Source organism: Lepus europaeus, chromosome 10, assembly GCF_033115175.1.
Source record: "Lepus europaeus isolate LE1 chromosome 10, mLepTim1.pri, whole genome shotgun sequence".
Taxonomy (NCBI): Eukaryota; Metazoa; Chordata; class Mammalia; order Lagomorpha; family Leporidae; genus Lepus; species Lepus europaeus.
The window spans coordinates 20,557,247-20,584,646 of NC_084836.1; the positions used below are offsets into that span (position 1 = coordinate 20,557,247).

The 27,400-nt window shown below is 39.1% G+C and overlaps 1 protein-coding gene across 4 annotated transcripts; it reads left to right on the plus strand.

Annotated features, from left to right (window-relative positions):
- The first annotated feature begins 39 nt into the window (after positions 1-39).
- Positions 40-27,400, plus strand: DEPDC4 (DEP domain containing 4). Of its 4 annotated transcripts, none has more exons than XM_062203067.1 (9): positions 40-190; positions 1,991-2,402; positions 3,718-3,866; positions 10,885-11,071; positions 12,721-12,947; positions 13,733-13,875; positions 13,965-14,090; positions 18,924-19,002; positions 25,993-27,400. In XM_062203067.1, the coding sequence occupies exons 1-9, from the start codon at positions 67-69 to the stop codon at positions 26,166-26,168; spliced, it is 1,623 nt and encodes a 540-aa protein (XP_062059051.1). In that variant the 5' UTR covers positions 40-66; the 3' UTR covers positions 26,169-27,400. The 4 variants fall into 4 exon arrangements, with proteins under 4 accessions (XP_062059051.1, XP_062059052.1, XP_062059054.1 ...); XM_062203068.1 differs by having other exon boundaries at positions 10,966-11,071; XM_062203069.1 differs by lacking the exon at positions 40-190 and adding an exon at positions 323-558.

A 27,400-nucleotide genomic window follows, 5' to 3' on the forward strand; every position in this document is an offset into this window, starting at 1 on the left:
TTCTCCGCCCCTTTAGTCAGGTGGAGGCGGGACTAGGGCCTTGGACAGCCTCCGGCGCCCAAGCTTATGGCGGTTCTTTTGACTCCTCGGTTCCGCCACCTTGGCAGCCAGAATGAGCTTGCGGGTACAGGCCGGAGCGGTCGGAGTTCCGTGGTCCCTAGAGGTGGCTCCTGCCGGAAAAGGAAGACAGGTAGCCCAGATGCTAGCCCAGTGGACAGTGAAGGCCGGGGCGGGGGCGGCTGAGGGGAGCGGGCGGTGTGGACTCTGCTCCGTGTTCCTTTCCTGCCGTGGCACCTGCCCACCCGGGCTCCGGACTGCGGACGCTGGGCTCGCTCTTGGGGTTGCTCTCGTGATGAAGTGCCCTTGCAAAGTCCGGACTAGCGTGCTTTTCAAACGAACTTGCATGCGAAGCACCTGGGGACCTTATTAAACATGCAGGTGCTGGTTCCGGAGGAGTGTTTGCCGTCCTGCGTTTCTAGATGACGTCAATGCCGTTGTTCCCCAGGCTACGCTTAGCAACAAGGGCACCTGGCTTACCTGTCTGATGGAAGTGGCGAGGTAGTTTGTTGGCAGAACATACCTGTCTCCACCTCTCAGCCTCCCGCCCCCATCGAAATCGCCCCTCTTCTGCTGCACTCCCACCACCCACCCCACCCCTCTGTGTCCTCACTGTCCGCTGTGTCTGGGGCTGGGATTTCTAGGATGGACAGCTTCAGTTACAAAAGGATTTTTTGAGGTTGATAGACTTTTATTTCTGTCACTTTGTTATAAATAGCAGGCTATTATGTAAAATCACGCATCGAAGTTATGTCCAGTTATCCATTGCCAAGGGAGGAGAGAGCTTAAATTCTTTGATTATATGGACCAAAATATTTAGAAGCAACATTCTAGATAATTAAGTTTTTCCCCCTTGTAATTCCTAAAAATTAAAAATTTACTGGGATGAGGGAATGGGAGTGACTGCTAACTTTGGGGGGCTTTTTGGAGTGAAATGTTCTAGAATTACATAACAATAATTGCACAACTTTGTGAATGTACTAAAAATACTGAATTTAATGGTGAAGTTTATGGTGCGTGAATTATATTTCAATGAAAAGGCTTTACTGTCTGCAATTAAATTTTTAAAAAGAGAACATTCATATATGCACATTATACAAGTCCAAAATCATGGAATAAAGAGTGAACATCCTCTTTCACCATCACCATTGCAAACCTACTTCAGAAAAGTTACTGAAGTTTATCCTCCCAGATCTCTCTATTTATTTATATATATTTATATATAGGTTGCCAGTTCATTTCTATCTAAATAGGATTATAGTATTGAATTGTTATTCTCAGCTTGTTGGTTGTTTTAATTTTTATTTTTCAGAAGTTCTTTTCCCTTCTCAATGTGAGTCTTCCATGCTATAAACATCACTTGATTTCATTCATTTTAATACCATAGTAAGACTCTACCATTTTTTATTTAACTATTTCACATGGAATAGGCATTTTGATTGTTTCTATTTTTCCTTATTTTTCATTAAAGTTTTTGTTTTGTCAAGAACAGCTGACATGTGATTAGTTTTATTCAGTGTGTTACCCAGATCTCTTTGATCAGGCAGACAAAAAAAAAAAAAAAAAAAAAAAAACAGAAAAAGAGCCCATTGAAGACAGCTCTGTAGTGATCAATTGAAATGTATTTGTGTTCCTTTTAAACGTGCTCTGAATACTCTTCAAAATTAAGTATTGCTAGTAATTAATCATGTAATGTTACAGGTATATATATTCACATACTAATATATTTTGCATCAATTAAACAAGTTCCTAGAAATATATGCAAATTTTATAAACATAATGAATTACATAAATTGGGAAATAAAACTTAAGAAATATGTTAGCAGCAGATATACCATCAAAAAGCATAAGGTTGTCTAAACTGAAAAGCTTACATAGCTTTGTGTAATCTAAATTTGTTAGAAGCATATATTTATTATATATATTTTTTCAGGTTGCGCTGGTCCTTTTCAAGCCACTCAGCTATGGGATGGTATTGTTCACTCCCTTCGGACCCAAGTGGAAATAAAAAGGAGGAGACATCATTTACGAACATACAAAGACTGTTTTACTGGTTCTGATGCTGTTGATGTAGTATTAAGTCATCTTATGCAAAATGTGTGCCGAAGTAGCAATGACCTCTCTCGTCTTAAAGGAGTTCATCTTTGCCAACTTCTAATGAATCATAAAGTGTTTGAACCAGTAGGAATGAAGCTATTCAAAACTGAAAAGGAACTGGAATTTGAAGATTCCAACAATAGTCTCTACAGGTTTCTAGGCGATAAATCATCTTACGTTTTTTGCAAAAGAAAAAAGGATGCTGAGAATATGGTGATTGGTGAAATAAAAGCAAAAAATCCTTTAAGGTTAGTATTAATGAAAATGTTGTAATATATTGTGTTTAGACTGTGGAAAAACTATAGTCATTGAAATAAAAGTAAATATTATTCTACCAGTTTTTTCAAAGTCAGCTTTTTAAAAGCTGTGTATAAATTAATCCACTTTGGAGCTGGCGCTGTGGTGCAGCGGGTTAAAGCCCTGGCCTGAAGCGCTGGCATCCCATATGGGCGCCGGTTCTAATCCCGGCTGCTCCTCTTCCGATCCAGCTCTGTACCACACTAGCAGTGGAGGATGGCCCAAGTCCTTGGGTCCCTGTGCCCACGTGGGAGACCCAGAAGAAGCTCCTGGCTTTGGATTGGCTCAGCTCTAGCCATTGCATCCATGTGGGGAGTGAACCAGCGGATGGAAGACCTTTCTCTCTCTCTCTCTCTCTCTCTACCTCTCTCTGTAACTCTGTATTTCAAATAAATAAAAAAATACATCTTGAAATAGCAATACACTTTGGGAAATAGTATTGATACACTGTGATTCAAAGGAAAATAAGTGATAAATAAAAATAGTAATTAATTAAAAAAAAATTAATCCACTTTTTCATTTGCTCTAAATCTGTTACAGAGAACATCGTCACATAAATTTTTCAGAATTTGTACCAGGAAAAACTTTATATCCTCTGAAGAATTGATATGCTTTCAAATCTTGAAAAGTGACTTGGCCAGTATAGTAAAAGGCCCGTGTCATGGCACAGTGGGTTAAATTGCAGCCTACAATGCTGGCATCCCTCCTCAGAATGCTGGTTCAAGTATTATATATATTATATATATATATATATATATATAAAATTATGTATTATAATATGTCTGGGAAAGCAGCAGAAAATGGCACAAGTACCTGGGCTCCTGCTACTCACTTGGGAGACCTGGATGGATTTCCTGGCTTCTGGCTACAGGCTAGCCCAGACCTGGCTATTGCAACCATTTTGAGAGTGAATCAAAAGATAGGAGATCTCTTTCTCTGCATCTTCCCCCTCTCTTTGTCACTCTGCCTTTCAAATAAATGAAATACACCTTTTTAAAAAGGTAAAGAATCTATGGAAACTCAGAGGAAAATTTTTCTACTGGATCACAGTAATTATGAATTATGAATTAGCATGTATTTAGAATCCTAGTTTATCCTCTTTCGGTTATAGTCTATTAATTTGTTACTTGTATCTCCTATTGTAAGGTGTCAGAAATCCTTTTTGGAGAGAAGAAATGTATGAATAAATTTTAATGGATTTGTTATAATGCATATTTGAAATTTTGGACTTGTGTATAATGAAAAAGCTTGCATATTATTTTTTAGCAGATCAGAAGATGAAATGATTTCTAATCCTCTAGCACATGGGCTCTGTGGAGAAAGAACTGAGGAACTTATTCATACAATGAGTGGGAATCTGCATTTACCTCCAAATATCATTATTAATGAACCCATTCTCCAGCTTTCGAAAGAAGGTAATCTCAGTTCGCATTATTGTTTTGAGAACTTTGTAATGAAGAGCTGACTTTTTTTTTTTTAAAAGTAAACATGTTCAGAGCAATTTCAGGTTCATAGCAAAATGAAGCAGAAAGTACAGTTCTCATACCCCTGCCCACTAGTACAAAGCCTCTCCAATTATCCATATCATGCACCAGAGTGATATCTACAAGGGCACTTCAGAAAGTTTGTAGAAAATGAAATTAAATGATAAGTATGTTTTGGGGCAAAAAAGTTTGAAATCCATGCATATGAGGTATCTTCAAAAATTCTGTTCAGGAGAAATACATATGAAAACACTATGGATGGATTTCATATTTTTTGCACCAAAGTAAACTTGTCTTTTAATTCTGTTGTTTCCAAACTTTTTGAAGTACCTCCTTCAGTTAATTAATTAATGAACCTGCACTGACACATCATTACTAACCAAAACCAATAGTTTGCATTAGGACCCACTTTTGGTGTTGTATATTCTGAGTTTGGAGCAATGCATGATGACATGTATCTTACAGAATACTTTCACAGCCCTAAAAATCCTTTAAACTTCATCCATTCATTCCTCCCGTCCTTCTAGCCTGGAAAACACTAATATTTTTACTGGTTGCAAGAACTGTTTAGCTGTGATAAACACATGTGTATGTTGTGTTGACTCTCAGCTTCTCGTCCCTGTGAGAGCTTCCTTCTAGATAGCAGTTACACCAGACAAGAACAGGTGAAGCAACATAGACCCAATAATAGTTGTAATGACCATGACCAAATTCATTGGAGGTGTTGTAATCTATACTATTAGAGAAAACACGCAGACTCAGTGCCAGTCTCTATGATTTGTAATCCAAGAAATCTTATAAATATCTCTTGTCAGTTGTATAGATTCATCCCAAACATCTCCCTGCTCTTTCTCTTTCTCAAACATATTAGCTAGACTACCTATTTTTCACTCCTCTTTATTGTTCAGTTCGTCTACTTGATGCCAGTCCCATAGTCAGGGCTATTAGGATGCATATACATACAGTTCATCAGTGGTTCCATGGTTTACTGCCATTGGTTAATGTTTTGCACACTTAACTATTGTTTATCAGCAATAGTTAAGATAGATGTGAGAGGGGAAATAAAAGTTACCCAAAGAAAGGGTGTAGAATGAGAAGGGAACTAGAAGACAACTCTGAGGAAAACTAGAATTTGGAGCACAAGCAGAAAGTGAGCCAACAAAAGTATGCTATTCATCTATTACCAAGGAAAAAATAACTTTTCCCATTATTTCTCCTTGGAAACACAGAAATTCCTAAGTATAGATGAATGCAATTTATCAGTAAAGGTACTAATGAGGATAATTTTCACTTATTGGCCTTTCTCTATGTTAAACAATTTGTTAGGCATTTTATATTTGTTATCTATAATCTCACAGTAGGCCTGTAAAGTGAGGGATTAAACTCATATTTTGTAGTTGGAGAAACTGAGAATCAGAAGGCTCACATTTTAAAAGAATAAAAAGACACAGGATGGAAAGAATGTTGGCACTTTTATGTAATTTTTGGTTTTTAACTTATTTGAGAGACAGGGAGAGAGAGAGAGAGAGAGAGCGAGCAAGCTCCCATTCGTTGGTTAATTCTCCAAATACCTAGAACAGCTAGGGCTGAGTTGGAGCCATATCCAGAAGCCAGGAATATAATCCAGATCTCTCCCACATGGGTGGCAGATAGCAGGAACCTAACTACTTGAGCACCACTGTTGCCTCCCACAGTCTGTATTGCTATGAATCTATTGTCAGGAGCCAGAGGCAGGACTTAAACCTAGGCAATCCAGTGTGGGATGCAGATATCTTTTTTTTTTTTTTTTTAAGATTTATTTGTTAGGCAGAGTGACACAGAAAGGGAGAAGGCTGGCGCCACGGCTCAATAGGCTAATCCTCCACCTTGTGGTGCCGGCACACCCGGTTCTAGTCCCAGTCGGGGCACCGGATTCTGTCCCGGTTGTCCCTCTTCCACGCCAGCTCTCTGCTGTGGCCCGGGAGTGCAGTGGAGGATGGCCCAAGTCCTTGGGCCCTGCACCCCATGGGAGACCAGGAGAAGCACCTGGCTTCTGGCTTCGGATCAGTCATAGAAAGGTGAACCAACGGCAAAGGAAGACCTTTCTCTCTGTCTCTCTCTCTCGCTGTCCACTCTGCCTGTCAAAAAAAAAAAAAAAAGAAAGAAAGAAAGGGAGAGACAGAGAGAAAGAGGAGAGAGATCAGTCTTCCAATCCTGGTTGGCCACAATGGCTGGGGCTGAGCCAGGTGGAAACCAGGGACCAGGAGCTGCATCTGGGTCTCCCACAAGGCTTGCAGGGTCCTTAACACTCAGGCCATCTTCTGCTGCTTTCTCAGGCCATTAGCATGGAGCTGGATCAGAAGTGGAGCAGCTGGGCCAGGAACAGGTGACCACATGGGATGCTGGCATCACAAGTGGCTTAACCCATTGCACAACGATGCCAGCACCAAGGGATGTGGGTATCTTAACTTCTAGGTTAAACACTTGTTCCTTCTTAAGTACTTTACTAAAATTTTAATTTTTAGCTTTGTTGAATGTGCACATAATGTAAAACCTTCAAATAGCTCGTAAGTTTTGTTTTAAAAAAGAATGGCAGCTCCCTACTCTTGTCCTCTCGCCCATTTCCTCTTGCTCAGAGATAGCCATTTACAACGCACATCTCGAAATAGCATGTTTACATTGCTACTTCATGATTTTGCAATTTTAGGCACATCTGCTTTCCACAAATGAAGATGGGGTTTGGGCTTCTTTCCTTCCTTTTTTGATCTCAGAAACACTTTTCCATCCCCTTCATTTTCCAAGTATAATTAGAAGATTAATGAGAGGAATAAGGTATGTTTATGCAATTTTGGCCAAAAATTCTATTCAAAGATAATATATGTGTGAACGCTATATACTGACACAATTCAACATAAAAATTATTAAATAGAATTACTGCAATTAATGTTTTAAAGTGCTGTGTGACTATATTAATGCAAAATGAGTTAAATAAGGCATGTATTGATTATTATGTAAATGCCCAGTTGAAAAAATTTTTAAAAGATTTATTTTATTTATTTGAAAGGCAGTTGCAGAGAGAGAGAGACAGAGGAAGAGAGAGAGAGAAAGTCTACCATCTACTAGTTCACTCCCCAAATGGCCACAACAGCTAGAGCGGGCCTGGTCCAAAGCTAGAAACCAGGAGCTTCTTCTAGGTCTCCCACATTGGTGCAGAGGCCCAAGCACTTGGGCCATCCTCTGCTGTATTCCAAGGCACATTAGCAGAGAGCTGGATTGGAAGTGGAGCAGGCAGGACTTGAACCGGCGCCCATGTGGGATGCCACCAATGCAGGCAGCGGCTTAACCTGTTATGCCACAACACCAGCCCCTAAAATTATTTTTTACCTTGGTTAAAATTTCTTTTTTTAAAATATTTATTTATTTATTTGAAAGAGTTACACAGAAAGAGAAGCAGAGGCAGAGAGAGAGAGAGAGAGGTCTTCCACCCACTGGTTCACTCCCTAGTTGACCGCAAGGGCTGGAGCTGCACCAATCCAAAGCCAGGAGCCAGGAGCCAGGAGCTTCCTCTGGGTCTCCCATGCAGGTGCAGGGGCCCAAGGACTTGGGCCATCCTGTACTGCTTTCCCAGGCCACAGCAGAGAGCTGGATCGGAAGTGGAGCAGCTGGGACTTGAACTGGTGCCCACATGGGATGCTGGCACTGCAGGCAGAAGCTTTACCCACTATGCCATGGGAGATGATTTTTTTGTTAATGTCTCTAAAAATTTCTTTATTCTAGCCTCTTATTTTATTGACAGTTGGAATCCTAGGTTGCAAATTTCCCAAGGAATTTTTAAGGTATTTCACCACTGTCTTTTTTGCTTCTCATGTTGATGTTTTTAAAGCCATTCTCTCTTTTTAAAATATTTGTTTATTTAAAAGACAGAGTTACATATAGAGGGAGAGAGACAGAGATACAGGTCTTCTATCTACTGGTTCACTTCCCAAATGGCTGCAATGACCAGGGCTTGTCCAGGCTGAAGTCAGGAGCTCTATTCGGGTTTCCCGTATAGGTGGCAGAGGCCCAAGTACTTGGGCCATCTTTCACTGCTTTCCTGGGGAACATTAGCAGGAAACAGGATTGGAAGAAGAGCAGTTAATATTTACAGGCAGTGCTTAACTTGCTGCATTGAAAGCCATTCTGATTAATTATTCTTCATATCTGATTGTTCCACCTCTATCCCTGAAATTTACAGGATTATTTTTCTCCCAAACTTTCAGAAATTCTAAACTGCTGTACTTGAAGTGAATTTGTTTTCATTCACTGGGCTTATTTCAATCTAGAAATTTTCTTGGATTAGTTCCTTGATATTCTTACCAATTTCCTTCCAACTCTACCTTCCTCTTTCTAATTTTAATCTCTTATTCGGATACTGAACCTTCTTAACTAGTCCCCAATTTTCATATATTTTTCCCTCTTATTATCCATCCTTTTGTTACTTTGGTTTTACTACAAGGAGGTTTCTTCAAATTTATCCTCCAGCCTTCCTATTAATAACTAAAAGCTCATTTTAAGTTCCTAGAATTTCCTTTTTCATGGCATTCTGTTCTTGTTTCATGGTTGCTGTTTTGGTTACTTCTATAACTCTGGCACCTAGAACAGTGACTAACACAAAATAATCCTCAAAAATATTTATTGAATGAATGAATGAATGAATATTCTGTCTTGGTGCTCTTGCAGATGAATGTTTTTCCCCCCTGCTTTTTGATTTACTCATATCTATTTAGATTAATTGGTGATGATAAAATTTTTCTTCAGTATTTTCATAAATGGCTATCCTTGCTTCTTACTGTATGACTGCTCGTGGCTCACAATTTGTTGTGTATTTTTTTGTAGTACCTACTTCAGTGCCTTTCCCAAAGATGGGTATAGAACAAATGTAGACCATTTGTTTGACTAGAGACTATTTGTGATCTTAAGTCTTTACTAAAAGATGTGAATGCTTTAGGAATCAGGCAGATCAGAAAGTCAGTAAGTATTTAGTTATAAGACACGGAGGAAAAAACTATATATAATGAAATTTTTTTCTTGAAATATGTTGCCCATTGAGGCTTTATTTTTCTTTTATCACTTAACATAGAAATATAAGTGAGAAGTCAATTTTTACTGTAGCAAAAACAATAGAGCAGTTGCAGCTGACACTAAGTTTCACTGTATGCAATAGAGTCAGTAGTGATGGGGTTTATGGTGAACTGTAACTGACTTGCCAATATAGAGGGAGTTGCCTTAATTTTATATCAGCTGATTTGGGCCAGGTATTAATTTAGACCCAGTGCTGAGAGATTTTATGATTTTTTTATAGACAATTGAAACCCAGAATTTTATGTGAAATCTCCAATTTTTAGTTTTTTTTAGAAGATGTTTTATTTATTTATTTGAAAGTCAGAGTTACACTGGGAGAGAAGGAGAGGTAGAGGCAGAGAGAGAGAGAGGTCTTCCATCCGCTGGTTCACTCCCCAGTTGGCCACAATGGCCGGAGCTGTGCTGATCCAAAACCAGGAGCCAGGAACCAGGAGCTTCTTCCAGGTCTCCCACACAGGTGCAGGGACCCAAGGAGTTGGGCCATCTTATACTGCTTTCCCAGGCCACAGCAGAGAGTGGGATCGGAAGTGGAGTAGCCGGGACTCGAACTGGTACCCATATGGGATGCCAGCACTGCAGGCGGTGGCTTTACCTGCTACGTTGGAGCGCTGGCCCCACAAGTTAGTTTTTTAAAAGTACTTTGTAACTGGGGTGGGTGTTTGGCTCTATGGTTAAAATACCAGTTGCATTGTCATATCCCATATCAAAGTGCCTGGTTTAAGCCCTGGCTCCTCTGCTTCTTGCTAATGCATATCCTAGGAGGTAGCAGATGATAGCTCAAGTGCTTGTGTCCCTGCCACCCACATGGGAGATCTGGATTGAGTTCTGGGCTCCTGGATTCAGCCTGACCCAGTCACAGCTGTTATGGGCATTTGGAGAATTAATTAGCAGATGAAATATGTCTCTGTCTCTCTCCCTTTCAAATAATAAGTAAAGATAAATAAGCAAAACAATCAAAGTACTTTAAAACCAAACAAATTCTGACAATGGATCAAATTTAGTCCATAGGGCACTTATTTGAGAGCTCTGCAATAGATTTACTATAGCTTTTGCTTTTTTAATTTCTTGAATTAAAAGAGAAAATAAAACATTGACCATGATCTGATGGTTAGGGTGATTCAGAACTTAATTAATAACAGAAATGATCAGAAAACCAAGTTAAAAATTAACCTAATACTGTATTTTAATTTTAAAACAATACTAGTTATCTGCATTGTCTTGAAATAGAAAGTAATTAGTATTTTCTTATTCTCTCAGCTGGTAAAATAACTTGTGTGACTAGTAGCATTTTGTATTTGGAAATAACCTAAGGGTAGCTTTAAAGTCTAGATGGTAACACTATTTAATCAAGATAACCAAAAAATAAAATCAATATTGCTCATGGAGTTAACTGTAATACTAGCTCTCAAACAGTTCTGTGTGTGTGTATGCAAATTGTTGAAATCTTTACTTAGTATAGAGTTGGTCTTCTGTGTACAAAAAAGTTAATTGAAAATGAATCTTAATGGAGAATGGGACTGGCAAGGGGAGAGGGAGGATGGAAAGGGGTGGGAGTGTGGGTGGAAGGATGGGTATGGTGGGAAGAATAACTATATTCCTAAAGTTGTACTTATCAAGTTTGTATTACTTAAAAAATAAATAATAAAGTTAATTGCAGACAAAAAAAGGTTTAAAAAATATTGCTCATAACCCTGAAAAATTGCAATAGAGCAAATTTAAATCATCTTATTATTAAATTAATCTATTATATTACTATTAAATGGGTTTAGTTTTGTGTTTAGAAATGGAAAAACTGTATAATATTGTTGAATATGTATATGTGTTGTCAATCTTGACTTTTCTTTCTAAGCTGTGGAAGATATTTGGAAACAACAAACATTGTTATGTATTCTCCACCTGATTCATCTTCCATTCTTGGAAAATATTTTAGAACCTCCAGTTAAAGCACAAAATCTTCAATTAAGTAAGGAGGAAGATCTGGTTATCTCTAACACTTGCCTAGACAGAGAGCTTATTCCAAGCTTATGTCTAACTGAGTAAGTGACCATTTTAATTGTCAAATAATGTATAACTAAAGAAGTCTTTCATTTATTTGTCCTGGGTATGAGAACATTCCCATATTATAGCTGACACCATCTCTGTTTTACAAATTAATCACTGTGATTTTGATCTAGAAAGAAACTCATTGGTTATAGTCTACAAGAAGATCATTGGAAATTGGAGTGATTTTATTTATGTGAATTCATTTATATGTCAATTGTCCTTTTCCTGTATGATACAGAGTTATATCATTTCCATTTTATGACCATAAAATAATGTAACAGTTACAGTTTCTACATGTTTATTTATTCCTGCTGTGAAAGAATCCATTGTCTAGTAGGGGAGACATACATGAGATAAGCCCTCTCATAAAATCAGCCTCATTTGTGGATGAGCTTTTCAGGGACTCCCTTATCTATGACTTGAATGAGCTTTCCTTCACTTTGAATCCAGATGCCAAGATATTTGTCATCTTGAACAAAGCAGCCGCTTGGAAGTCTAGGCATACGACTGAGTAGGGTTATGTTCCAGCAGAGAGAACCAGTATAATGCTTTCAACCCATCTGGGCCAAAAAAGAAAAGAACGTCAGACTCCAAGGCTGAGGACCAAAAAGCTTCAGATCCTGAAAGAGCTGAGTGATCAGTGAGACCTCTGGACCCACTTAGATTGTCCAGTGTGGTCCCGTTTGCACAGCGCAGGTTCCCCTTATTCACATTTGGCTCAGAAAGCTCCAAACAAAGGTCTGAGTTTTCCCTGCACTTGAGTCAGAGATATTATTGGGACCTCAGAAGAGGAACAGGATTTTTTTCAGGTGCTGCTAAACTGACAGCAGCCAGTCTGCCTTTATAAGCCTCCAGGCAGAAAGGGTGGATTGGGAGAGAAAAGCAATCTGTCATGTGTCTCTTCACTACCAGGATCTAGAAGACATGAATCACACGTGTTAGCCAAAAATACACTGTTCATCTGTCTCGGGAAAAAATAGAAGGAAGGGAAGAAGGGGAGGAAAGAAATAGGGAGAAAGGGAGGGAGGGAGAAATTTGAGGATTAAAAGGAAGGGAAGGAGGAAGGGAATTTGAGGATTAAAGGGAGAGGGGGGAGTGAGGGAGGAAATGTAGGAAGGAAGAAAGGAAATTTAGGATTAAATGAAAGAGGGAGAGAGTAAGAAAGGGAGGGAGGAGGGAGGAAGGGCGATATCAGAAAAGGAAATGAAGCATGGTGGGGTAAACAGAGCATCTGGGTTGGGCAAATATTTGTATCTTATTTTCAAGTATTTAGTATCTTATTTTGCATCTCATTACTGGAGCAGGGAAAGTGAGGAGTTTTTGATGGCTATTAATGGAATGGAACCATTCAAATGAACTTCTTAGAACAAAGACTAGCAAAGTTATAAATAAATTACAGGGTAGTCAAAAGTGTTCTAACTCCTTGCAAGTAAAGGACATAAGAATGTGGTGGTGTTTGGCAAGGGAGTCATTCCCTTTTATTCATTCTTCATTCGTCCAGCAAACCATGTTGACACTATCTCTCCAAAAATAATTTCTTCTTTAAATTTAGTTAAAGATAAGCCATATTTTATTACACAGAGTGCTTTAGATAAATGGAAGTATTAACTATGATTTATTTTATTTTGTATTTTCCTTCCAGGATTGATAACTGGCTTAATGCAGCAGTTGAATGCTTGGAATATTTCCCTGACCAGTTAATAGTTAGAGTTAGTCAGCAGTTAGTGCAAAACCAAAGTGAAGAGACAAAATTGGATACTCAGAAGAAATTACTCTTTGATGTCATAGTAAAATATTATAATCAAGAGAGATCTTGCCTGTTAACTGATGACTATTTTGATATTCATTCAGGAATTATTGAACTTTTAGGTAAGAAAACATTATTGAACTTTTTAATACTCAGAAATTAGTAAACTTTTAAGTCCAAACTTTTTGAATAATAAAACATTTTAAAACACACAACTTGAAGTAGAAAATGTTATCTATTCTCTGAGTATTACATTTGAATATTTTTCCTCTATGTATAAGGTACTGAATTCATGGAATCTTTTTTTCACTTCTTTATTATGCTTGCCATGTAAATTGTACTAACAAATGTAGCTAACATGAAGGTACTTCAAACGGTTTGAGGAAAAATGAAATTAAAAAGTAAGTATTTTAGTGCATAAAGTTTTTAAAATCCATATGTATATGTATATGTATATATGTGCATGTATATACATATATGTATATGTTTATAATATACATTTTCCATAAATTTTTTGAAGACTCCTCATATAGTATAGGACATAAATCTAAGATACAATATATCACAGTACATTCTGAGAAATACATATTGGTATAGTACAATGCCAGTTTCTGATATATTAATTTGGTCATCTTTTAGCAAAATAAAAATTGAGCAACATAATGTCATTTTTTTAGCATGTAAATGGCCATATATTTTGTTATTTTCATGATACTATTTGATAATGTGGATATGATCACACATCATATTATATAGACTTATATAATTTCCTATGTATTTGATCTATTTCCTAATAAAAATTATAAGTGCAAAAATTGCAAATCAAATGCAGCAGCCTAGCATTTTACTGACTATTAGGTAGTACACTCTCTATTGTCTCTTCATCTTCTTTGCAATTCCTATACAGAAAAAGAGAGAAGAGGAGAAGCTCTTGAAGCAATACAGCTCTATCTCAGATTGTTGTTGCCCAATGTGAGAGAAGAGTTACGACGGCTGCTTACTTTTATGGCTATTGCATCTGAGCCTAATGCCTACAGGTTGCAAAAACAGGTGAAAAAATTTATAAGCACAGTTTTTGAGTTTTTTGACATTTTTTCTGTTATAAATCATTCATGACTTATAAATCTTTCTGTTTTCAGTATGATAACAAAATAGTGGTCATGAAAACTCTTGCCAAAGCAGTCCTGCAAACCAAATCATTATTAAAAATACAGGCAGAACAACTGGTCTGGTTTCTACTGGAGTTTCACTCTGAGCTCTTCAAGGTAACTGGCATTTTGCCTGGGTACATTTATTACTAAGCTATTTGTGTCAAGCAAAAAGGCAAATCATTCATTTAATAAATAATTTACTGAGTATAATGAGCAAAGTTTAAAGGAATGTTGTCTCCCTATACCCACTAAAGAGAAGGAAATAGACTTTAAAATTTTTTGGTATTTACAATCCATTGATTTATTCAACTTGTTTTTTCTGTATTACTATGTGCCAGGGATTGTTCTAGGTGCTTGAAATATTTAAGTGAACAGAACACAAAGACCCAGGCCCTGAGGAGCTTATATCCAAGTAAGGGAAGACAAACAATAAAAAGACAGCATATCATCAAGTCATATAACAGAGTGAAGGTAATAAATGCTATAGGAAAAAAAAAAAAAAGATTAGGTTACAGGGATTTATGGGTACTAGAATCAGGTGGTCAGGAACTTACAGTATTAGAGTGGCCCAAGTTGAGGTCACTGAGAAAGTAAGAACTTAGCAAAGACTGGAAGTGGAGAGAGTGAATCAAGTGTCCGGGGAAGGTGGGTAGTGGGTTTGGTTGGTGATAGTGGTTCCCAGAGCCAAGGTTTTGCAGGTGATGCATGTCTAGATGTTGAGGAATGGAAAAGAAGCAGTGAACAGAGGGAAGAGTTGTGTGAGATGAAATCAGTGTGGTGTGGCACACAAATCACAGTAAAGCCTTCATAGGCCAGTCAAGGTTGTTTCTCCTTGGAATAATCATTGCCGGGGTTGAGCATTGCACTGGAATGAGTTGAATGACATTTATAAATATACCTCTGGCTTTGTGTTGAGAATAAATTATAAAGTGGCAAGTGTAGAAGCTAGAACATCTTCTCAGGCTGTCGTAATAATCTAGGCAAGAGAATAGAGGGGTAGCACTACAGATAATAAAACATGGTCAGATTCTTAATATATTTTGAAACATTTTAGAAAAAAATATTTTTAGTGTCTGCTATTTCTAGTACCAGACAGTACTTTTGGTGTTATTATTTCTCTGACGCCCCTGTAAAGAATTATTCCTTTGTAAAATTTTCATCTCATGTTATAAAGAAACATATTGTTTTACATTTGGTAACCGTTCTGTCAAGCTTAGCTGAAGCTTCTCCTCAATTATTGAATTTTTTTAAAAGATTTATTTATTTGTTTGTTTGAAAGGCAAAATGTCAAGGAGAGAAGGAGAAAGAGAAAGACTTCTTGCATCCACTGGTTTACTTTCCAAAAGGCCACAACAGCCAGGTCTGAGTCAGGCCTAAGCCAGGAGCCAGGAACTCTATCCTGGTCTTCTACATGGATATCAGGGGCTCAACTACTTGAGCCATCCTCCTCTGCCTTCCCAGGAACATTAGCAGAGAGCTGGACTGGAAACAGAGCAGCCAGTACTCAAATAGGTGCTCCAGTATGGGGTGCTACTGTAGCAAGCTGTGGCTTAACTCACTGTGCCACAATGCCAGCTCTTTCTCAGTTATTTAAGAGAATAAAATTGGGCCGGCACCGTGGCTCAACAGGCTAATCCCCCGCCTAGCGGCGCCGGTACACCGGGTTCTAGTCCCGGTTGGGGCGCCGGATTCTGTCCTGGTTGCCCCTCTTCCAGGTCAGCTCTCTGCTATGGCCCGGGAGTGCAGTGGAGGATGGCCCAAGTCCTTGGGCCCTGCACCCGTATGGGAGACCAGGAGAAGCACCTGGCTCCTGGCTTCGGATCAGTGCGGTGCGCCGGCCACAGCACGCCGGCTGTGGCGGCCATTGGAGGGTGAACCAACGGCAAAAGAAGACCTTTCTCTCTGTCGCTCTCTCTCTCTCACTGTCTACTCGGCCTGTCAAAAATTTAAAAAATTTTTTAAAAAATTAAAAAAAAAAAAAAGAATAAAATTGGGGGCCAATGCTGCGGTATAGTAGATAAAGCCTCTACCTGCGGCTCTGGCTTCTCAAGTGGGCATCATTCAAGTCTCAGATGCTCCACTTCTGATCCAGCTCCCTGCTAATGAGCCTGGGAGAGCAGTGGAAGATGGCCCAAGTCCTTGGGCCCCTGTACCCATGTGGAAGACCAGGAGTAGGCTCCTGGCTCCTGACTTTGGATAGCCCAGCTCCAGCTATTGCAGCCATTTGGGGAGTGAACCTTCAGGTAGAAGATCTCTCTCTGTCTTTCTGCCTCTCTGTTTCTCTCTCTGTGTAACTCTGCCTTTCAAATAAATAAATAAATACTTTTTAAAAAAGAAAAGAAAAATTGGTACTAAGTATATATAAAAGAGGTAGTCCCCCATTTATAAATTTTGAGTAAAACATATTTTCAAAGCTCACTTGTAAGTTAATCATTATATACTCTCCAACCTGGTTTTTCATCAAAAGAATAATAAGTGGAAGTTAGGGCACAGGTTACTTAAATGTTAAGTTCTACATTCATTGAACCAAAATTCTTATATATAGTTTACCTACAAAAATATATCCAGGAGTTGGCACTGTGGCATGGTAGGTTAAGCCTCTGCCGGCGGCACTGGCATCCCACTTGGGCACTGGTTTGAGTCCTGGCTGCTCTACTTCCTATACGGCTCCCTGCTAATGCACCTTGTTAAGCAGTGGAAGGTGCTTGGGCCCCTGCATCCATGTGGGAGGCCTGGAAGAAGCTCCTGGCTCCTGCTTTCGGATCAGCCCAGCTCTGGCTGTTACGGCTATTTTGGGGGTAAATCAGCAGATGGAAGACCTCTCTCTCTGTCTCTCCCTCTCCCTGTCTGTAACACTGCCTTTCAAATAAATCTTTAAAAAAATATATACCCAGAATCCAACCAGGACTTTCTGAAGAACATTTACTCCTCCTTACTCTTCTTCACCACTAAACCCTGTCTGTTTTTTCTTTCATACTCTTTATCATCTTCTGGGTGAATGATTTGCCTTCTTTCTACACGTGGTACAGAAATTAGATTTTTTAATTATTTTTCTATTTTCCCATTTATGGTATTGCAACTGGTAGTATCATAATCATATTGGTTCAAATTTTGTGGCAGGCCACCAAGGGTGAGGTAGGGTTCAGGAAGAAAGAGGAAAGGCCCTGTTCAGGATGTTTTTCTCCCAAATCTTCCTGTGGCTCACTCTTCACAGCTATTCAGACCTCTGTTCAAAATGTTACTCTCAGGGCCGTTGTCATGGCGCAGTGCCTGTGATGCTGGCATCCCATGTGGGCACCTTTTTCAGTCACAGCTACTTCACTTCCAAGACAGCTCGCTGGGAAAGCAGCAGCAGATGGCCTAAGTCCTTGGCCCCTGCACTTATGCGAGGGACTCGGATGGCGTTCCAGGCTCCTGACTTTAATCTGGCAGAGCCCTAGCTGTTGTGGCCATTTGGGGAGTGAACCAGCAGATGGGAGATCTCTTTCTCTCTGTCTCTGTAATTCTGCCTTTCAAATAAATAAAATAAATCTTTAAATTACTACCTGATTATGTGTTCGCTGATGTTTTTTAAAATTGGTTTTCTGTGAAAATATAGCTTCCTTGAGTTAAGAAAACTTGACATATTTATTCATCACTTGTCCTAGAATATTACCTGACACATAGCAGTCACTCATTAAATTTTTATTGGATGACAGAATGAAGTAGTGGGGACAACTTCATGGCTGAATTGTGGCAGGACAAGTGGTAGCCTGGGAGCCAGGATGAAGGAGCTGTCTGGACATGAGCTTCATCACTAGACAGACCAGGGAGCATCCTCTGTACAATTTTAGACAATGAATTGTCTCTCCAGATATTTGGGGAATCTTTAAGAAGTTCATAGAAAATGCATATTATGAAAAAACTAAGCATGAATTTCAAATTTTTTATGAAAGTAAACTAATTTTTTAATTCCATTTTGTCATGAACTTTTTGAAGTGCCCTTGTATGTTGTAGTCTGAGAATCCCTACGATATAATCAAAATTGGAAGAGGAACATTTACCCATTTTAAGAGAACATGCTTTAGTGAATGAGAGGGCTTCAAAAAGTTCCTGGAAAAATAAAATTAAAACATAATGCATATTTTCCACAAAATTTGTGAAGTACCTTCATATTTTAGAGCTGCTATTTACATATGAACCATGTAATTACAATATACTATTATTTATGAGTACTACTATTAAACTTCAAATATGTTTTATTATTATAGGAGAACATTTCGGTAATGTTAACCTAATCTCAAATGTAGTACATACAATAGTACTTTAGAAAGTTTATGGAAATGGAATTAAAAGATTGGGGAGCATCTGTATTATCCTAACAGTTAAGACACCAGCATCCTATATTGGAGTTTGTAGGTTTGATTCCTGGCTCAGCTCCTGACTCCAGCTTCCTGCCAGTGCAGATCCTAGGAGGCAGTGGTAATGACCCAAGTAGTTGGCTTTGTGCCTCCTACATGGGAGATCCAGTCACATTGCAGGCTCCTGGCTGCAGCCCCTATACTACACAGGCCATTGTGGGCATGGGGAGTGAACACCAGACGGGATCTCTGTCTCTACCTCTCTCTCTTTCTCTCTGCATCTCAAATATTTTAAAAAAAACAGGTAAGTTGGAACAAAATAATTTTGAAACTCACATGTAGTTTTCTCATAATATGCATTTTCCAGGAGCTACTTGAAACACACTGATATATGAAAATAGAAAATTAGATTTTAAGAATGCTAAAAGATTTCAGGTGTTCATAACTTTTATAATTCACAGGCTTTTAGCCGTCACAGCCCCTATCCCCTCATTTATAGTCCTTCTAGCTCATTGGTCAAAAATTGTCAGTTTTTTTTCTTGTGTTGAATTCCTAGCTAGAAAAAAAAAATCATATGAAGTATTTGAAACTACTTGTTTTTATGTAGACGCCAGTTACTTTATTGGATCTCGTCAGTAAGAAACTAAAGAAGCTTCTGCATGGAGAAGATCCAGATGCCATCTCAGGTATTGATTGATTTTTTTTCCTCCTGTATCATTGACTGTTGTGGCAAAGGGAGTTGGAAAGGCACCAAAAATGATTATGCAATAAATATATTATGTTATAAAAGTGGTAACATTTAGGTTATCTTTTGCTGTTTCCAGAAGAAATTCTTCTCTTGTTCTTGTTGCAAACCCTTTGTTGGATTCCTCTTGTACAAGGAAAGTGGAAACCCAGTTTCTCATTTTTGCTGCCAGTTCTCACCTTCCCTTCTATTATTAAGCAGTTGCCTGTTTCTCTGCTCCTTGGTTCTCTGTTATTTCTTTTTTTGACTCTATTAAATTCCCTTTCTTGTTTTGCATTCTCTCTGCTCTGCCCTCTACTTTTGTAGGAGAAGGATCAAATTTAATGGAGAAAGATATAAACTCCCCAGTTGTTAGACTCCATCAGTTCTTGTCACTCATTATCTTATGGCAATTGAGCTGATTCCATAATTTAGAATTTTTAAAACTATAAAATATTTTTAATACAAATCTTCTGAGGTTGTCATTTTGGAGGCTAAGAAGCATCAAAGATGTAACTGTGAATGCCAAGGCCAAATGTCTGGGTAAATCATTAACTTCTTTGTGCTTCAGTTTCCTCATCTATAAAACAAGCATGATAATATCATGTGTTTCATAGTATAGTTGTTAAATATTTAATGCTTATATAACATTAAATGTTATATTGATAGGTAATATCGATTATAATTAACATACTTGAGTTAATTTCATATTTAATTTTAACTGACACTAATACTGAGTCACTGTCAGACTCTGCTGAGCACTAATGTCGATTTCTGAAATTATTTAATATTCACAATAATCTACTGTACAAACATTATTATTATCCCACTTATATTTAATCCCATTATTATTTTTCCCATTATTATCAGGTAACTGAAGTTAGAGAGGTTATGTGACATGGCCAACAGGAAAAGTAGGTAACAGGGCAGGCACTGAGCCTAACAGGTAAGATGCTGTGTCCCTTAGAGTACCTAGATTTGATTCCTAGCTCCAGTTCCTGGCTCCACTTCCTGCTAACACAAACCCTGGGAGGGTAATGATGGTTCAAGTAATTGAATTCTTGCCACTCATGTGGCAGACTTGGATAGCATTCCTGACTACCAGCTTTAGCCCCAGCCCCAGCCCCAGCCCAGCTCCAGCTACTGTGGACATTTGGGGCATGAACAAGCAGTTGGGAATTCATGCTCATTATCTGTCTCTCTGTTTTACTGTCTCTCTGCCTCTCAAATAAAAAAAAAAAACTTTTAAAGGGGAAAAAGGTAGGTAACTTTTTTTTTTTTAAAAAATAATAAAAAGTCAAAGACATTACTAATTTAAAAAAATTCAGAGGGACATAATTTATTTGCTTGAATTAGAATTTCTCAGCTAGTTGGTGCTATCTTCTCTCATTTCCTTCTTTGAAGATGGGGTATATGGCACAAGTATATTGTCACATACATCCTATTTAATGAATCAAACAATGATACTAATGAAGTATTCTAAAACTAATATCTTTTGGTATTAATTCTAGTGTATTTTACTAATTTCAAAACAAATTTCAATTGACTGCTATTAACTGCACTAGCTTTTCACATTTTTTCCCATAACTTTAGGTTTTGGAGGAACATGGGGAGATTGTAAGCATTTTAACATTTATTTCCATTCAACAATATGCTTTAAATATGAGGAATTTCAAACAGTTCACAGATAAATGGAATTAAAAATTAAGTTTGTTTTGCTACAAAAATTTTTGAAATCTATGAATGATTGTTTTGTTTTAAAGATTTACTTATTTATTTGAAAGGCAGAGTTTACAGAGAAAGAGAGAGAGATTGAGAGAGAGAAATCGTCCATCTGCTAGTTCACTCTTCAAATGGCTGCAATGGCCAGAGTGGGGCCAGTCCAAAGTCAGGAACCAGGAGCTTCTTCCCAGTCTCCCACATGGTGCAGGGGCCTAAAGACTTGGGCCATCTTCTGCTGCTTTCCCAGACACACTTGCAGGGAGCTGGATCAGAAGTAGAGCAGCAGGGACTCAAACCAGTGCCCATATGGGATGCTATTGTTGCAGGTGGCAGCCTTACCGGCTAGACCACAACAGTGGCCCCAATGTTTTTTTATGATGTTCATTTTCCATGAACTTTTTTAAGTCCCCTCATATAAATGCTTTATGCAGTGCTGTGAACTATAAACATTTGGAAAGTGAAGCTATCTTATTTCATTTTTTCTAGAAGTTTATCTTTTAGAAAAATAATATTTAATATCCAGATTAAATCAGCATACATATTAATTTGGTTTTTAAAAGATTTTTTTTTTTTTGAAAAGCAGAATTACAGAGAAACAGGGAGAGACAGAGAGATCTTCCATCTGCTGGTTAACCCCGCAAATGGCTGCAACATCTGGAGCTGTGCTGGTCCAAAGCTAGAAGCCAGGAGCTTCTTCTGGGTCTCCTAAGCACTTGGGCCATTCTCTGCTGCTTTCCCAGGCACATTAGCAGGGAGGTGGATGGGAAGTGGAGCAGCTGGGATGTGAACTGGTGCCAATACGGGATGCCAGTGCTGCAGATGGCAGCTTAAACTGCTGCATCAGAGTGCCAGCTCCTTAATTGAATTTTTTAATTCTTTATGTTGTATATTGTATATTGTATGCACTTTCTGTTGTATGTTCCTTTTCCTATACTTGAAATGATTCCTTAAAATGCATGAGAATTGATTCAAAATGCTCCTGAGATGGGGCCGGCGCTGTGGTGTAGCAGGTAAAGGCCGCCACCTGCAGTGCCGGCATCCCATATGGGCATCCATTCAAGTCCTGGATGTTCCACTTCTGATCCAGCTCTCTACTATGACCTGGGAGAGCACTGGAGGATGGCCCAGGTCCGTGGGCCTGTGTACCTGCGTGGTAGACCCAGAGGAAGCTCCTGGCTCCTGGCTTCAGATCAGTGCAGCTCTGGCCCTTGCTGCCAATTGGGGAGTGAACCAGAGGATGAAAGATTTCTCTCTCTCTCTGCCTTCCTTCTCTCTGTGTAGCTCTGACTTTCAAGTAAATAAATAAATCTTTTAAAAAAATGCTCCTGGGAGCTGGAATTCATCCATCCATTCAACTATTCACTAGATATTTTTTGAACATTTACTATGTGCAAGACTTTGTATAAACATCACAAATACAAAGATATAGAAGACAATGCCCTTGCTTACAATAAACTCATGCTTTATTATTCAAAGGGACTAGCACATGGTAAATTTTAATAAATATTTATTGGACAAATTCAGAGAAAGAATTGATGATGGAGATATAGCCATGGAAATCAGTCATAAAATATTAGAGGTTTTCTAAAAGTTAATGGAAAATGTGAATTTTGTAAAAATTATGCAGGGATTTCAAATCATTTTTGCACCAAAATAAACATCTTTTTACTCAATTTTTCCATGAACTTTTTGAAGTTCCTCACATGATCGGTGTGTGTCCTGCCAGAGGAGGTTATGAAAGTCTGGAAAAAGGGGCCGGCGCCGTGGCTCACTTGGTTAATCCTCCACCTGAGGCTCCGGGTTCTGGTCCCGGTTGCTCCTCTTCATGTCCAGCTCTCTGCTGTGGCCCGGGAAGGCAGTGGAGGATGGCCCAGGTGCTTGGGCCCTGCACCCGCATGGGAGACCAGGAGAAGCGCCTGGCTCCTGGCTCCAGAATGGCACAGTGCTGGCTGTAGCGGCTATTTGGGGTGTAAACCAATGGAAGGAAGACCTTTCTCTCTGTCTCTCTCTCTCTGTCTATAACTCTACCTGTCAAAAAAAAAAAAAAAAAAAGTCTGGAAAAGGATTACCTGACCTAGTTTGAGGGTATCAGACTAGGATGTGAAGAGATAATTCCCAACAGGAATCTTAAAAATGAGTAAAGAGGGTTAAAACCAAGGAGTAGAGGTGAGTATATTTAGATAGAAGGATAGTGTGAGTGAAAGAGGTAAACCCTAGAGATATGGATAGGTATCAGCTCATGCAGGGCCTCATTTAGCAGCCAACAAACTCACCAGGCAGTTGGGGAAGCATTAAAAGTTATTTTTACGAAAGTGGTAAAGCCAGATAGGATTTTAGGAGCAGCATGCTAGCAGCAGTGCAGAGTATGTTGGCTGGAGGAGCTGCAGGCAGTCTTATTTAGGAGACTGCTAATAACAGTACAAGTGAGAAATGCTGTAGCCTGTACTGTGGCAGAGGCGAGGGGGATGAAGAGGAGGGGACAGGTTGGAGAAATTTCTAAGAGATAAAATTGATAACATTTGATTTCATCTGGGGTTTAGGGAGAAATGCAACTTAAAAAAAATGACCCAAGTTTCCAGGTGAGGTGACTGCTACCAGTTTAGATAGAAAAAGAGATAAAAAGGAACAGGTTTAGGGAAATGATGGGGTCTGGGGATTTTAAGTTCTGTATGGGACAACTGATCAAGATTTTTAGCAAGGCAACTGGATATGCAGTTTTGAACCTCAGAGGAGAGAGAAGAGCTAAAAATAAGTATGTGGGTTCATCAGCATGTGGTAGAAACTGAAGTCATTCATGGTGTGTTAAGTAAAAGAAGAGACCCAAGGATAAAAGTGTAAGGGATGCCAATAATCAGGAGTAGGTAAAGAGAAACCCATGAATGAGACATAGAAGATTTAGGAACAAGATGATCTGAAGCTGTGTCCATAAAGTCAAAGAAAAGTAACCTATTACTAATTCTCTGCCTTGCGGCGCCGGCACACCGGGTTCTAGTCCCGGTCGGGGCACCGATCCTGTCCCGGTTGCCCCTCTTCCAGGCCAGCTCTCTGCTGTGGCCAGGGAGTGCAGTGGAGGATGGCCCAAGCGCTTGGGCCCTGCACCCCATGGGAGACCAGGATAAGCACCTGGCTCCTGCCATCGGAACAGCGCGGTGCGAGGGCCGCAGCGCGCCTACCGTGGCGGCCATTGGAGGGTGAACCAACGGCAAAAGGAAGACCTTTCTCTCTGTCTCTCTCTCACTGTCCACTCTGCCTGTCACCTATTAGGCAGGAGGGTTCCATGTGGCAGAAGATCAGCACTGCTGCTAACTCTCTGGACGGAGTTGGTGGGCACCGTTTTTGTGCTTGAGAAGCAAAAGCCAGGTTGCAGTGGAATAAAGAAGAGTGAACAGGTAAAGAAATGCAGAGCCGTGAGACAGAGAAGAGGAACTGGGCAATACCCATCAACTTTAGCATCCTGGTGTGCTGAGAGGAAGGCTTCAGAAGGAAGGGGATACTGAAGGAACAAAGATGGCTGATGAAGCCAGGCAAGGAGGAAATTAGTTCAAGGGCACAGGATCAAGGGTTTTCCTGGAACAGGAGAAAGGATATTGGAGCAAAGGTGACAGTATTTGTGGATGTAAATAAATCTGTAAGTGTTAAGAGTAGGCATTTTATGGCGCTGTGGCTCAATAGGCTAATCCTCCACCTGTGGCGCCAGCACCCGAGGTTCTAGTCCCGGTCGGGGCGCCGGATTCTGTCCCCGTTGCTCCTCTTCCAGGCCAGCTCTCTGCTGTGGCCCGGGAAGGCAGTGGAGGATGGCCCAAGTGCTTGGGCCCTGCACCCGCATGGGAAACCAGGAGAAGCACCTGGCTCCTGGCTTCAGATCAGCGTGGTGCGCCGGCCGCAGCAGCCATTGGAGGGTGAACCAACGGAAAAGGAAGACCTTTCTCTCTGTCTCTCTCTCTCTCACTGTCCACTCTTCCTGTAAAAAAAAAAAAAAAAAAAAAAAAAAAAAAAAAAGGAATACTGCAGATTTAATGACAAAAAGCACCAAAAGCTTGGCACGTGGTAAGCACTCAGTGTAAGGTGTTATTGTTTGAAGATATCAATTCTGAGTAAAGAGTACAGGAGTTTAAGTTTTTAGAAGCAGTATAATTGGAGGGCATCACCATAGGTATATTTAATTGAAGCCTATTTTAGTGAAGATAAAGGGAAAAAATACCCAACATTTATGGGCTTCAGGAATTCAAATGTTAACTCTGGGTGTGAATTGATTTGGTGTTTGTGGAGGCCAGGTGTGAGCTAAGGTGTCCTCATCCACAGATGAGCATGGGGAAACAGTTGACCACATGCCAAGTCAGTTCATGCAGTGGTAGACATCTGCCATAGCATCCCAAGTCCTTTGTTCCTGTTTTGAACATGCCTCTAATTTATTAGCCATGCCAACTAAATTCTTTGTGTATTCCTCTTGAACTGGGATAGTAGTTCCTTGCTTTTCTTCCTTGTTGGAATTACTTTAGAGATTAAATAAAATAATACATGTAAAGTAAAATAATATGTTTTGCTAAAGTATAAAGCACTTTTTAAAGAAACAGGATTTGATTGGAAGGGGAGAGGGAGCGGGAAAGGGGAGGGTTGTGGGTGGGAGGGAAGTTTTGGGAGGGGGAAGCCATTGTAACCTATGAGCTGTACTTTGGAAATTTATATTCATTAAATAAAAGTTTAATAAAAGAAAAAAAAAAAACAGGATTGGGGCCAGCGCTGTGGCATAGCAGGTGGAGCCGCCACCTGCAGTGCCAGCATCCCATATGGGTGCTGGTTTGAGTCCTGGCTGTTCCACTTCCAATACAGCTCTCTGCCATAGCCTGGGAGGGCAGTGGAGAATAGCACAAATCTTTGGGACCCTGCACCCACATGGGAGACCTGGAATAGGCTCCAGGCTCCTAGCTTTGGATCGGTGCAGCTCCAGGAGTCTGGCCATCTGGGGAGTGAACTAGCAGATGGAAGATCTCTCTCTCTCTCTTTATTTCTCTGCCTCTGCCTCTGCCTCTCTGCAACTCTGCCTTCCAAACAAATAAATAAAAAAGAAGAAACAGAATTATTACTTTGGAAAAAGGAAAATATGGGCATAAGTAACATTATTTACCATGTTTGGAAAAATAGTAAGCCCAACATAAGGCAAGTTTGGATAAGTACATTTTAGTTATTTTTTTAACTCACTTTAACAATTTGTTTTTGTTTGTTTTTTTAGGCTTCACATTTTGTCAACCCTTGACACATAAGGAGTTTGAAAAACAAAAGGGAAGGACAATTCAATCTCTTCACCAGTTGGCTCTTGAGATTAATAGTGACCCCAACATCTCTTCGAAACAAAAAAAGAAATTAATTAAGGAATTTCAAAAATACCATCCAGAAGCTTTCAGTTGACATTTCTGATGCAAGTAACTGCAGTTTGTGAATATGTACAGTTCTCTGGTGGTTTTCTCCAGCTGCCATACTTACCCTACAAAGAAACGCATTTTAAGTATAATCATGTTTGAAATATGTTAAAGGTGATTTTGAAAAGGTATACAAGTCAATCTTTATGTGTGCTGATTCACTAAATCATTATGCTACTAAAATCACTTACTAAATGCACTGCTATTATTAGTAACTAATATTAAGTTAATTTCCTTAGAATTTCTTACCAACAGGAAGGGCCTGTTTCATACGTGAGCTCTCTGAAGAAAGTACACACTTCCTTAGTATAATACAATTTTTAAGTTATTCCCTTAGACTGCTGTAATTTAAAAGACTGTGAATTATCAAAATGGGAAAAGATGTATAAAGAAGAAGTGTTAAAATGCTACAAATTTAAAATTTATAAATGCAAAGCTAAAACTATGATTTTCCTTCTCTAACTCTCCTTTAGTCGATAGAGTATTTGTGCTTTTCCTTTCTGCTCATCCTTTCCTTTTTGTCCCCCTACCTGTCTCTATCTCGCCCCCAGTCTCTTCTCTCTTTCTGTTAGTTTACCCTATGGCATCATTCTCTCACTGTGACTTAGGCTACAGATTCAAACATTCCTGTTGAAAGTAACACAAAAAAAAGTTGTCATTTTAGTTTATGTCACTGATCATATGGAAACAAAAGCATAAATCATAGGTACCTAAAAATAAAATCTATTGAACTGATTTAATCAGTTTTATCTTTTTTTGTACAAAAACTGTATCAGTTGTCTTGAACTTGACTACCTAGAATCAGAATTCTTTGAAAAGGTCAACAAAAGGTCTATGAAAAGGTTTCAGAGGACAAAAGTACACTGTGCTTTCTGAAATTGTGACAGCTTTTTGTGTATCTGGGTTTATGGCATTTTTCTAGGAATAGGTTCCATAGCTGTCACCAGATTTTCAAAGGGGATTGTGACCAAGAACGTTAAGAACACAGCATTGATTTTCTCTTCACAAAATGTACTAAAGGCCTCTATGGATGTAAATTTATAAATTTTTCCAAATTTTGCTTTTATTTTGTTAACAAACTATTAGTTTAAATATTCAGATATTAAAATAAGAGCATTAAACTAGATGACTTCTAAGTTTTTTCCCAGTTTAAAAAATAAAAAACAAAGCACAACAATTCTATGACACGAGAAGATATAACTGCCCTAACCTGTGGATGGC